Source organism: Ictidomys tridecemlineatus, chromosome 12 (genome assembly GCF_052094955.1).
Source record: "Ictidomys tridecemlineatus isolate mIctTri1 chromosome 12, mIctTri1.hap1, whole genome shotgun sequence".
In the NCBI taxonomy this organism is placed as follows: Eukaryota; Metazoa; Chordata; class Mammalia; order Rodentia; family Sciuridae; genus Ictidomys; species Ictidomys tridecemlineatus.
The window spans coordinates 96,668,064-96,681,780 of record NC_135488.1 but is presented as its reverse complement, the minus strand read 5'-3'; the positions used below and the strand labels follow the sequence as shown (position 1 = coordinate 96,681,780).

Genomic DNA, 13,717 nt, shown 5'->3' with positions numbered 1-13,717 from the left:
TATGTATATATGTGTGTGTGTATGTATGTATGTGTATATGTATGTATGTGTGTGTATATATATATATATATATATATATATATATATATAAATGTATGTGAACCTTAACATTTCAGCTTGGAGACACAAGACTTCAGAATGCTTCCAATGCAGGGTTTACCTACTTTGGTTTTACTGACACTTTGAACAAAATATTTTGAGAGGTAGAATGGGGATGGCACATGGATTGTCCTGTGTCTTTTAGGATGTTAAGAAGTAATCCTGGCCTCCAACTACTACTTGCAAAATGAATCCCATCTCACTCCAGATATGACAATTAACAGGTGATATCACCAAATGTCCTCCTGGGAGGATTCCCATTTGAGAATACTGCTCTAGTGAATATTTTTCTTGGCTCTCTTCAGACAATTATCTCAGCTACTGAACTATCTCAATTTCTTCACAGGAATGGGGGGGGCACCACTGGCTTTTTTTTTTTTTTTTTTTTGCACAGAGAAAATGATATGAAGTAGCACAAGTACTTCTCATTTAGCTATCAGCAACACACTGGTTGGACTGGGTTGAATTCCCATTCAAGCACTTACCAGTAACGTTCTCTTGAGCAAATCATTTAACCCCTCCAAGTCTGTTTCCTCATCTGCAAAATGGGAATAATAATATCTACTTTGCAGAGTTGCTATTTTAGAAATAATTTAAGTAAAATAGTACTATGCCTCACACATAGTAAGACTGCAATAAAGAATATCTATATCATCTCTAAAGCACTGAAATAATGCTTTTTATCAATACTCCAACATTATTGTACATTAAAATCATCTGTAATGTTCGTTAGCTATTGAAGAGACCCACATCCTACCCTCAGAAGGGTCCCTAGCAATATTGAGAAAAACTGGCTGCATTTTTTATATTATACTTCATTCTGCTGTATTTTCACTCTTTTGTAACACTCTGTAACATCTGAAGACACGGAAAATAATTCATGAAAACCAAGTATACAAGTAAAATGTTTGTCATAAAAACAAAAACTACTGTAAAATAATGGCATTATGACAGTTTATTTTGAAGGTCATTTTTCAAACAAAGTTAAAGACAATCTGAGAAAAGATTGCACAGAAGACACTCATTAAATAAGTATGGTGATTAAATCAAAATAAGGGAAATATGTTCTCTTCCATAACTCCGAAATAAATTCTGTTGTCCTGAAGATTCTTATACTTCCAAAAAAAGGGAAAAATCATGGCAATTAAAGCTGCCTCTTAATCATGTAAAATCTACAGTAGCAACCATATTTTTCTGTTCTTCCCAATAAGTCAGTTTCGATCTTCAAATTGTGCCTTGTTTTTTAAAAGATAGGATGCTAGAAATTCAATGGGATTTGGTGGTCTGTAAGGGAAAAGAAATCCAAAGTTTAGAAATATATTTTCTAGATGTGTTAATTTAAACATTCTGTTCCTTAAAGAAAAAAAATCATCTTAAGTTTCATTTTACAAAGCCCATTTGTAGTAAGCAAACTAGCCAATGGTATAATTTTAAAAGAATGAAAAATTGTTATGACTAAAAACTTGTTATGAACTCAATTTGAAAACACAGTTTTGAAAATGTACTAACAATGGAATTATAATTATCCCAATTAGAATGATTTGCAGGCATCGCAAGGGAGATGAGTGGACTACTGGCCAACACTCAGCTTTTTCATCTGAGTGCCCATTACATACGTATGTTTAGTTTGTGAAAATTCATCAAGCTTTACCTATGATATATACAACTTTCTGAGTAAGTACTAACCTTCAACAAAAGAAAACAACTTAGGACAATAGCTGTAACCTTACTAAAACATCCGGATCTACTCCTTAAGTGACGGATCAAAGGAATCAACACTTCTGAACAAGTAAATTCTGTAATGTTTCTTTAAAAAAAAAAAGAAAAAAAGAAAAGAAAACATTTCCACTGACACTGTGGCTCACATTCTTAATCCCAGCTATATGGGAGCCAGGAAAATCACAAGTTTGTGGACAAACTTGACAACTAAGCAAGATCCTATCTCAAAATTTAAAAATGGAAGGGGATGTGGATGTAGAACATCCCTGAGTTCAAAACCCTACTACCAAAAAAACACATCTTTCTTCAAACAATTTGAATTAATAATTTTAATACTGCAACCAACCAAACATTACATCTGAGAAGTCGAACATATTTTTTAAATTAAAAGGTATTTGGGGGCTGAGGCTGTAGCGCAGTGGTAAAGTGCTTGCCTTGCACGTGTGAAGCACTGGTTCAATCCCCAGCACTATATAAAAATAAATAAAGATACTGTGTGTTCATCTACAACTAAATAAAATTTTAAAAAAGAGTTTAAAAAAAAATTAAGAGCTATTTGGGGCTGGGGTTGTGGCTCAGCAGTAGAGCACTCACCTAGCATGTGCAAGGCCCTGGGTTAGATTCTCAGCACCACATAAAATTAAATAAATAAATACAGGTATAAAGGTATAAACAAATTAAGAGGTATTATTTTATACTTATCACTTTTGTATAAGTTACTATTGCTGAGAAAACAAGTCCAAAGATGAAAATTTGAGGAATATGTTTTAAACTCTACTATGAAAAGTTACATTGAAAACTGATTTACAATGATCTCTAAACATTTCCCTCAACCAGGCAATATGCCAATATTTCCAGCAACTCAAGCGGCTGAGGCAAGAGGATCACAAGTTGGAGGCCAGCCTCAGCAACTTAGTAAGGCCCAAAGCAATTTGGTGAGACTCTGTCTCGAAATAAAAAATAAAAAAAGAACTGGCCAGGCTCAGAAGCGCATGACTGTAATCTCAGCAGCTAAGGAGGCTGAGGCAGGAGGATGAAGCCTCAGCAATGGCAAGACACTAAGCAGCTCAGTGAGACCCTGTCTCTAAATAAAATAAAATAGGGCTCGGGATGTGGCTCAGTGGTTGAGTGTCCCCCTAAGTTCAATCCCCAGTACCTAAATAAATAAATAATAAGTTTAAAAAAAGAATGGGAGATGTGACTCAATGGTTAAGCACCCTTGGGTTCAAACCCCTGTACCAAAATAATAATAATAATTCAAGCTGAGGGTGTATCTCGGTGATAGAGCACTTGCCTACCATATGTGAATCACTAGGTTCAATCTTCAGCACCACATAAAAAATTAATGAATACAATAAAGGTATTATGTCCATCTACAACTAAAAATATTTCCCAAAAAAATCCCTTTACATTTTAGCCTTTTCTGCTGCCTACATATAGACAAAAATTTTCATATGTTTATGATTAGTTTGTTTTTCCAGAACTCTTTACTTAAAAACACTGTATTAGGCTGGGGCTGTAGCTCAATGGCAGAGCGATTGCGTAGCATGTGTGAGACACTGGGTTCGATCCTCAGCACCATATAAAAATAAATAAAATAGAGGCTTTCTGTCCATTTATAACTACAAAACAATTTTTTTTAAAAAACCCTGTATTACTTTTAAAACTTTTCATACTTTTTCTCCTAGCACTTAACGTAATATTTAGAATGTCTAACATCTTAACTTTCTTTAAGAAGAACCAAAAAATAAGTATAAAGGATGCTTTTGTATTTTAAGCACATACTCTATCACTGGAGTACATGCCCAGCCCTTTTTTGAATTGTGAGACAGGAACTTGCAAAATTGCCCAAGTTGGCCTTAAACTCTCAGCCTCCTGAATAGCTAGAATTACAGGCATGTGCCAGCAGAGTTGCTGCCCACATATTAATTATAGGTAGCAGAATCTGTATATGTCACTGTTACAAATAACTCTTATTTATAAATATACTAATAATCAAAAGCAAGCATTTAACGTTTGTTTATTTATTTATTTATTTATTTATTAGATGCTGGGAACTGAACCAGGTCTTCGTCTATGCTAAGCAAGTGTTCTACCATCGACCTCCACATAATTTTTATATAAATTAATATAATTATTCTTAGTCAATAATCTATGAGACATACTTCCAGTCAAGTTCTTTATCAAATTATGGCTACAATGGTTATCACTATTCTTTGAATAAAACATAATATGTATCTAATCAATGTTGACTAATCTAATTTACAAAATAAATTTTTTTAATTGTATTTGTTCACACAAAAATATTTTAGGTGAGAATTCCTGGGGAATGAGAAATAATTGTAATCATATTAATAAAGAAATGTAAGCTAAAAATTTTTAAGAACAAACCTTTGGACAAATATGATATTATATTTTGAGCACTATAAAAAATCATGTCCTTTGAACAAGTAAACCAGCTCTTCAGAATTCATCATAATAAAACAACTAAACAGAGGCAAAAGAGGCATGAAAACAGATATAACTTTTTGGAAACCTATAATACCAAAGGAAAATTGGATCTCAATGTTCAACAGTGGGGAAAATAGCAAAATTAATTATGATATTATAATTTAAATTATAATTATGAAACTCCCAAGCCTATAATCCCAGGGATTCCATTCAGGAGGCTAAGAAAGGAGGAACACAACTTCAGGGCCAATCTGCGCAACTTAGTGAGACCCCATTTCAAGTTTTTTTAAAAGGGGTGGGGAAATTATAGCTCCATGGTAGAGCACCCCAGGTTTAATCTCCAGTACCAATAAATAAATAAATAAATAACTATAATAATGAAGACTATGGAGATGGGAAACAATTATGTCAAATAAAAGAACATACAAAATTACACACACACCATGATTACAAACCTTTACAAATATTCAAATAATCTAAGACTAATGAAAATGCCGCGATGGGGAAAATCACAGCCTCTGGGACAGGAGTCCCCCGTGTTTCTTATTTGCTAGCAAAACAATAAAACTTTTTTTTTTCTCTTTCTCAAAAAAATGAAAGAAAGAAAATGCCTGCATTATGAATTTATGGCTGACTTCTTTATGTGTGTTACTTTCTTTAATTCTTTATGACCAACTTCTTTAAAAAAAAAGGTTAATAGCCATAAATTATAAAATATTATAGTAAAAAACCATCATACATGACTAATAAGATTTCAATTAGGGAAGTGTCTCTCTCTTTCTTTCCAATTGCAAATGCTATAATCTTACCTTTCCTTTGCAAGCACAGCAAGTCCCTGTAATAAGATAGGCACAACCGTCTGATCCAGGTAGGCACGAGTTGGCAAAGACTGTAAATCCACCTTCTGTTTTGATGACTTTTCTGCATTCATCTTCTCGTTTTCTACTATCCTCTAGTGAATTCAAAAATCAATGCATGAATATGCCAAATAATGACATTATTTTTAACATGAAACAAAAACTAATGGAAATATGACACAATAGGAAAGGCAAAACTATCACTAGACTGCAAACCTCACAACAGAGATTCAGACCCTACTCTAAATCTCATACAGCTCTTTCCCTCTGAAGATAACTTATTATCTCATAATCTTCAGGTTCTACTTTCTCCCTTTTCCTTTTGCCTTTTTAGGTGCCCTTTTTTTGCATTCCATGAGAATTCCTTCTTACCCTATTCCATAACATTGGACATGAAGCAACACTGAATCATAGCAAGAAAGCCAGTCCTGTTTTAATTCTTTCATCACAGATTATATCAAAGACAAAGTCTCAGTATAGTGCTAATATGTCTTTAGCACTTCTGCAGAACTTGCTAAACTCCCTTTTTGACAGAGAAAACAAACTGCAGACTCACAGGCTTACACTGTAAATGGAATCTACTTAAAATTCATTACCATTGTTTTGTATTCATTGTTTTCATTTTCATGGCTCCCCTCTATCACAACCAGCTTTTCCATTTGTTTCTTTAAAACACACACACACCAATTTTTTAAAAGAAGAAATTGAAGAAAAACAATAAGTATTTAACACCCCAAAAATGAGGGAAATTATTTATAGTAAAGATCATTAATATGATCTTTACTATATGACTGAAATTTGAGAAACTCATAGTTCCTACTTAACAACTCAAATTGGAGTTTTCACATTGATTTTCCTGATATAAAAAACATTAAAAAGTAACTTATTAAAAAATTTTTCTTTCTTTGGAAATCTAGTTTTTTATTTTTATTTTTTCATACTGGGAATTGAACCCAGGGGCATTCTACCACTGAACTACATTAAAGGGTACAGTTAACATCTGTGTCTTCACTATATATCTGTATGTACATATATATATATATATATATATATATATATATATTTTTTTTTTTTTTTTTAATTTGAATCACTTTATCTACAACATATACACCATGGTTTCCAAAGACATTTCTTATCTTTTTTTGGTACAGGGGATTGAACCCCGGGGGGTGCTTAGCCACTGAGCCACATCCCTAGCCCTTTTTATGGTTTTTTTTTTTTTTCTTCTTTTTTTAGTTGTAAATACCTTTTTTTTTTAATGTGGTGCTGAGGATAGAACCCAGGGCCTCGTATGTGGCAGCCGAGCGCTCTACCACTGAGCCACAACCCCAGCTCCCTTTTTATGTTTTGAGACAGGGTCTTGCTAAGTTGCTTAGGGCCTCCCTAAATTGCTAGGGCTGACTCTGAACCCATGAACCTCCTACCTCAGCTTCTTGAGTTGCTGGGATTACAGGTACACACCATGGCACTGGTTCCAAAGACATTTCTCATAACTATCAATTTCTCCTGATTTTCAATATAATTTTGGAACTTATTAAAAATAATTTTCTATAAAGTCTATTTAATATATAAAATACCTATTTATTTAGTCATGGATGGGGAAGTGTATTGTTCATCAGTAAATTTCAACAGATAATAACTGTAGCACATCATCATTTCTGAAATTCTAATTAAGTCCTTGTAAAATTTACCTTTCCATTGCAGAAAATATTATACAACTTGATATTTCAGAAAACTAAAATTATCACAGTGAAATGAGGGATTTAGGGGGCAGTACTGGGGATTAAACCCAGTTTGGTACTTTACCACCAAGCTACATCGCCAGCCTTTTTTATTTTTTATTTCAAGACAAAAGTCTCTAATTTGTCAAGGATAGTCTCAAATTTGGGAATCTTCATGCCTCAATCTCATGAATCACTGGGATTAGAGGTGTGCCTTACCACACCCAGCTAGTTGAATGAGTTTTCATTCAAAATCCACCTATGTGGATCTATCCTAGATCAAAATCCACCATGTTCAAATGATCACAATAAAGAAAATGAGGCAATCCTCAACACTTCAGAATGTAGGGGTTTGGTGTTTTTAGTACTGGAGATTTAACCCCCAGAGGCACTTTACCACTGAGCTGTATCTCCAGTTCTCTTTATTATATTGAGATCCTGCCTAAGTTGCTATGGCTAGCTTTGAACTTGGGATCCTCCTGCCTCAGCCCCCTGGAGTCTCTGGAATTACAGGCCTGTGTCACCAGCCTGGCTCAGAATATATTTTCTGTAAGCAATCCTAACTTTCTGTCATAGTACTTGTGAATAAATAAAATAAAACTAGTCAGCAGGCTGAAGGGTGGTACCTGGTGATAGAGCACTTGTCTAGCCTGATAGAGGCCCTGGGTTCAATCCCCAGCATCAAAATTAAAAAAAGAAAAAGAAAAACTAGTCATAAAACTAGTCAACTATATGAATATTACAGTGCCTCCAATAAGAAACAGCAATGCCTAAGCAATCACCATAAGTCCTATAATAACTTCCTTAACAAAATACTCTCATTATTTCATTCTTTTACTGAATATGTACTACCAATGGCTATGTTTAATTTTACCTAAGTTAAAATCTTTTCATTAACCTGAATAAAAATGCATACACATACAGAGGAGCTGAAACCTATGATTAATATGATTACTCTAGTTTACTGTTTCATGCGTTGAGAACTTATAGAACACTGCATAGAAGACAGCCCTTGAGCAGAGGCCAGTAGTCTCCTGAGCTGGGAAGATAACTAGAATTTGCAAGGCAGAGTACTAGAAAGGATAATGTTACATGGAGAGAGAATTGAACAGAAAGACACTAAAGAGATTGCCTTTCTGTCTTCAGGTGAATATAACCTCACAGGAGGCCCTCAATGGCGGAGTTCATACAAAGCTGGGGAAGTTTGTGCTCCCCTGACCCAAAGTAGGAAAACCTCAAAATACATGGAACATCTGACACAATACTCAAGAGGAAGAAATTAGGCCTAAACTAAAGGTTGGTCTAGGCCCACTTAAAGAAAGCCTTAAAAGGATCAAATTGTTTCTAAGTAACTATCTTAGAACAAAATTCAACAATGTTTGAAGAAAAGGAAAAATATCCAATACCATACAAGGTAAAATTCACAATGCCCAGCATCCTGTAAGAGATTGCTAGTCAGGCAAAGAAGAAAAATAATGTCATACTAAAGAGAAAAATCAACCTGTGAAGAGCAGGCAGTGTTCTGCTCAGAGTTATTCCATGGTGTATTGAACAGCACTTCTCAAGCTGTTTAACTCCATTTTGTAAAAGCAGTAGTTTGCCATAAGCAACTCCATCTTGAGTTTAATGCTGAGGTGGAATGACTCTATACCTTGTTTGTATAAGTAAACAACCATCTCTGCCTGGCACAACAAAATAAGACACAAACTAATCATGGTACTAAATATGGCCACCATTGGACTTATGAAATTAATCAGAAGCACATGGATGCATGGACATAGCAACTCATATGGGAAAAAACAGGCCCATGTGCTTATCGAACACACCAAACCAAAAGATGAAGCAAGCCTCTCACTTGTCCATAAAAGGAAAAGCACCCTGAGAATGGGCACCATGGTACCTTGATGCTGTCTCCTGATCACTCAGCAGGAGACCTGGCTAGGAAAATCACCACAGCAACAAACTTGTGAATCTCTGTCCTCAGGCTTGGGCAGAGTGAGGTTTTTCCTGCCTGTGATATCTGTTCATAGCCCTACTCCAAGCTGACACTCTGAAACTGCAGTCTGACCAGACCTTGGCCTAGAATAAGTTCCTGCACCTTGACAGCTCTGTGCCCTGAACAAGTTCTTAGTCTGGTTTTTAATCTCCCCTAACTACCTACAGAGACTGCATTTGTATTTGTTTTCTGCATTTGCTCTCAGTTTGGCGTTCTATACCCCTGTAGCTGCCTTAATTCTTTCTTAGGCTTTTTATAACATATATATAATTAGGCAAAGTGTGACGTATATATAACTTGAGTGTTACAGATATTACAAATTAAGACTGGAATTAAAGATCCTGTGATTGTCCAGCTTATGACTACCAGGTGACCCAAAAGTATTCAGTGAACTACCAATGATGAAAGCGATGTTCCCTATAAATTTATTGTTATTATATAAGTTCTGACATTGTGGAAAGACACCAATGTGTTTGGTTTGTTGATGGAAAAGCTCACTTACAACACAACCCATAGAAAGAAACCTAAAAATGACAAAGATGATAAAAGAAGCAAGACCACTACAGAGTTCACAATAGAAGAAAGCATGAGTATATTCAAGATAGACAAAAGTAGTTGTAAATTAATCTAACCAAATATTTGAAGAAATAAAGGCTGAAATTTTTCAAAAGTTGATCAAAACTGTAAACCCTCAGATCCAAGAAGCTCAATGAATCCTAAGCAGAAGACATATTTAAAAAAAAGGCTGGGGGGGGCTGGGAATAGAGCTCAATGCTAGTAGAGCAAGCGCTTAGCATGGACCCAGCCCTGGGTTAAATCCCCAGCACTACAAATTTTTTTAAAAAAAGAAAGATCAATACACATTACAAATATCCAAATAAGCTCACTTAAAAATTGGGATAAAAAGTCAGGCACCATGGTGCACACCTGTAATCCCAGCAGCTCAGGGAAGCTAAAGAAGGAAAATCACAAGCTCAAAGCCAGCCTTAGCAATTTAGCAACTTGGTGAGATCCCATCTCAAAATTAAAATTTTTGAAAAGGGGCTCGAGACATAGTTAAGTAATTATTACCCTTGGTTTCAAATATTTTAAAAAATAAAAAATAAATTTTAAAAAACTGTGATGAAGGGCCTGAGGGTCAGTGGCAGAGTGCTTGCCTAGCACATATGAGGTACTGGGTTCGATCCTCAGCACCACATAAAAATAAATAAATAAAGGTTTAAAAAAAAAAGAATGCTTTAAAAAAAACTGATAAAAATCTTAAAAAACAGCACAAGAAAAGACATATTATATATTGAGAAGCAAAGACAGGAATAATGGCAGACTTCTCATCTGAAACAATGTCCACCAGGAGACAGTGAAGCATATTTACATTCAGCAAAAACATCTTCCCCCAAAAAAAGGCAAAACAATGATTTTTTTCAGACATTCAGAAGCTCAAAGAATTCCTTACCTGCAAACCTGCAGTATAAGAAATGGTGAAACCCTTCAAGCAGAAAGAAAATAACACCAGATGGAAAACTAGATCCATACAAAAGAATGAAGAGCCCCAGAAATGGACAACATGTGAGTAAATATAAAATCATCTTTTTTAAAGGGCATATTGGCACATATGCATTGTAATTCTATCTACTTGGGAGGCTAAGGAAGGAGTATTTTAAGTTTGAAGCCAGTCTGGGCAACTAAGGAAGACTCTTCTCAAAATAATAAATAAAGCCAGGCATGGTGAAATATGCCTATAAACCTAGCAACTCAGGAGGCTGAGGAAGGAGGATAACAAGTTTGAGTCTAGCCTCAGCCACTTGGTAAGGGCCTGAGCAACTTGGCAAGATCTTATCTCAAAAAATAAAAAGAACTGGGGATGTGGCTCAGTACTTAAGTGCCCCTGGGTTCAATCCCTGGTATCTAAATAAATATATATATAAAATAAAATAAGTGGCTAGGGATGTAGCTCAGTGGTAGAACGTCCTTGGGTTCAATACCCAGTACTGCTAAAATAAAAATAAGAGATTATTTTTCTTGCTGGGCACAATGGTACATGCCTGTAATCCCAGCAGCTGGGGAGGCTGAGGCAGGAGGATCTCGAGTTCAAAGCAGCCTCAGCAAAAGCAAAGTGCTAAGCAACTCAGTGAGACCCTGACTCTAAATAAAATAAAGAACAGGGCTGGGGATGTGGCTTAGTGGTTAAGTGCCCCTGAGTTCAATCCCTGGTACCCCCCCAAAAAAAAAGAAAAAAATTATTTTTTTGTTTATATATTTTAAAAGATAATCAACTTTTTAAGGAAAAAATGAAAATCATCAACACACAGCTCATAATGAATGAAATGAAATACATGACAATAACACAAAGGCAAAGACAGATTTTAAAAAATTGAAAAATATTATAAGATTCATATACTGAGCTGAGGATATAACTCAATTTTACAAGATTTGCCTAATATGCACCAGTCCTTGATTTCACTCCCCAGCACCAGGGAGAAAAAAAGATTCATATACTTAAAAGATATACTACTATTTCAAGTAAATTTACATGCTATACAACCCTAAAATAATCACTTAAAAATAATCTAAAATTACAATAAGCCAATAAAGGAAATAAAATACAATCTTAAAAGGAGCAACAGCAGTGGCAGATGTAGAACAGTAGTTTCCAGACTCGCAGATATCACAAAAAAAATAAGTATAAATTAGAAATCAAAATATATGCTCTACCGGCACAGTGGCACACACCTGTAATCATAGTGGCTCAGGAGGCTAAAGCAGGATGATGGCAAGTTCAAAGCCAGCCTCAGCAACTTATCGAGGCCCTATCTCCAAATAAAACATAAAATAGGGCTGGGGATGTAACTCAGTGGTTAAGCGCCCCTAAGTTCAATTCCTAGTACCTCTGCTTTCCAGATACCATGAGCTGAGCAGCCTTCCTTCATCATGCCCCTCCACCATGATGTTCTGCCTCACCCAGGGCCCACAGCAATGGAGTGGCTCAACAACCATGGACTAAATCTCTAAAATGGAAGAATCACTGCATGGAGTTTCAAGTGATCTGTTATTTTGAATACATGAAATTTTGGGAGCAAAACTACCAACCAGTGCTGCCAAGAGACATTCTGAACACTGGAGTGCAAATGGTGCATGAGATGCACAGTTTAATTTTGTTTAATTCAATTTTAAAGGAAACAAGGGGACTTGATAGTTATCTGTATCTATAATATATGCTTTGTGAACTCACATACTGTAAATCAATAGAGAGGTTTGAATATAATAATGTATTCAAGTTGGTATTAACTCAAAAAACAAAAAATTAATTTTAAAATGTGATGAATGAAAAGCTGAACATAGGGTTGTTATCCTCTTTTAACCAAGGAAAAACTTACAAAAACATAATTACTATTTTACTATCCCCTTTAATTCGTAAACGAAAGGGCACTTTAAAATTAAAGCAGCAGAAAACTAACCACTAAATAAAATACCAAACACTCGACTTTTTTTTTTTTTCTCTCATTTTCCCAAGGTCTGGTGGTCTGGGACATAATATTAGAATATCATAGTTATGCCCTTCATTTTTTTTTTGGAGACAGAGTTGTGTTAAGCTGCTGAGGGTCTCCCTTAATTGCTGAGGCTGGCCTGATTCCTCCTTTCTAAACCTACTGAATCGCTAGAATCTCAGACGGGCGCCACCGCACCCAACAAAATTGTATTTTCTTAACCAATGCCACCCAGCCCTGGTTCTGTGGTTCCAGTATTTATACTCCATTAACGGAGTACCTTCTATATTTAAGAAAAGTATTAGCACCACTGTTAAAAACAAACTACCTGTAATTTGATACTATTGAGTTAAAGACAGTAAAGTTTTCACTTGTGCAAAGTAACCTAGTAAAAACGGATCCCAAGTTTCCACCAGCTCGCAGGAGACGCAAAGATGCGACAAGGAACTGGGAGAGTTACCTCAACATTGTCGGTCAGACCGTACTCCGAGTGAGGGTTTTCTGCAACCTAGAAAACAAAACACAGGTCACAGAGACATCAGCCGCCGTTTCCCGCTGCCTCCCTGGCACACCGCCACCCGAATCCAGCGCCTCCGGTACCTGCGTCTGTCCTTCCAGCATCTGCTCTGGCTCCATGGTGGACCCTGCAAACCACAGTCCCGGGATATCAGCCTTGGAAAACGAGAAGAGCACGAGTTACCCGGGAAACTTCAACACGAAAACGCCAGGATGGAGTCCAGCCCAGTCGGCGACCCCGCCCCTCACCCCCACCTGGGCGCGCGAACGCCCGCAGCAGAAGAGGAGCAGGATGGGACAGTCCACGACTGGACGCCCGCATCAGGTCAAGATGATCCGAAGCAGTCCCAGGTACTTGGAAAAAGTGGGCAAGGGACGAAAGAGAGCTAATTACCCGCGCCCAAGCTGTTGGTTCCTAAAAGGTCTGCACGGCGCCACCAACTCCCAGCACGAACCGCTCCGGCCGTAAGTGACGAATGTCGCACGACTGCGCCTGCGCAGAGCTTCCCGGCGGGCTTGGGCCGGGAGGCACCGGGACCCGCCGGCTCTGAGGGTGTTAGTTGTCTGCAGAGGTGCGGCCCGCGATCTGTCCTCTGGGACTGCAAGAGTGAGTCAACCTGCGAACGCCAGGCGACCAAGTGACTTGCCCAGTTCCCCAGGGGTCTTTGGTTCTGCCTGAAATCGTCTGTCCTGGAGGAACCGAAATCACTTACTCTGCTTCTTCCTATAAGATCCCAGGCCCCGGGGGGCGCGGTGTCGCACGCCGGTTACCCGCGGGGCTCGGCAGGCTGAAGCAGAAGGGTCGCAAGGTCTGGGCCATCTCAAGGTCTGGACCAGCCTTGGCAACTTAGCCAGACCCAGTCTCTAAATAAA

At 37.0% G+C, this 13,717-nt stretch overlaps 1 protein-coding gene across 1 annotated transcript; it reads right to left on the bottom strand.

Annotated features, from left to right (window-relative positions):
- Positions 1–1,036: 1,036 nt before the first annotated feature.
- Positions 1,037–13,395, bottom strand: Dpy30 (dpy-30 histone methyltransferase complex regulatory subunit). The gene is made up of 5 exons (XM_005322473.4): positions 13,239–13,395; positions 12,929–13,000; positions 12,789–12,836; positions 5,079–5,221; positions 1,037–1,383 (listed from the first exon to the last, which is right to left on the bottom strand). Exons 2-5 carry the CDS (start codon positions 12,962–12,964, stop codon positions 1,311–1,313), a joined length of 300 nt encoding a protein of 99 aa, XP_005322530.1. The 5' UTR covers positions 12,965–13,000; positions 13,239–13,395; the 3' UTR covers positions 1,037–1,310.
- Positions 13,396–13,717: the final 322 nt, after the last annotated feature.

Coding starts and splice junctions, on each gene's coding strand:
- Dpy30 (XM_005322473.4), bottom strand. CDS start 12,964: ATGGAGCCAGAGCAGATGCTGGAAGGACAGACGCAG. Junction 12,837..12,928: donor TGCTGGAAGGACAGACGCAG/GTACCGGAGGCG, acceptor TTTGTTTTCTAG/GTTGCAGAAAACCCTCACTC. Junction 5,222..12,788: donor GTCTGACCGACAATGTTGAG/GTAACTCTCCCA, acceptor TGAATTCACTAG/AGGATAGTAGAAAACGAGAA.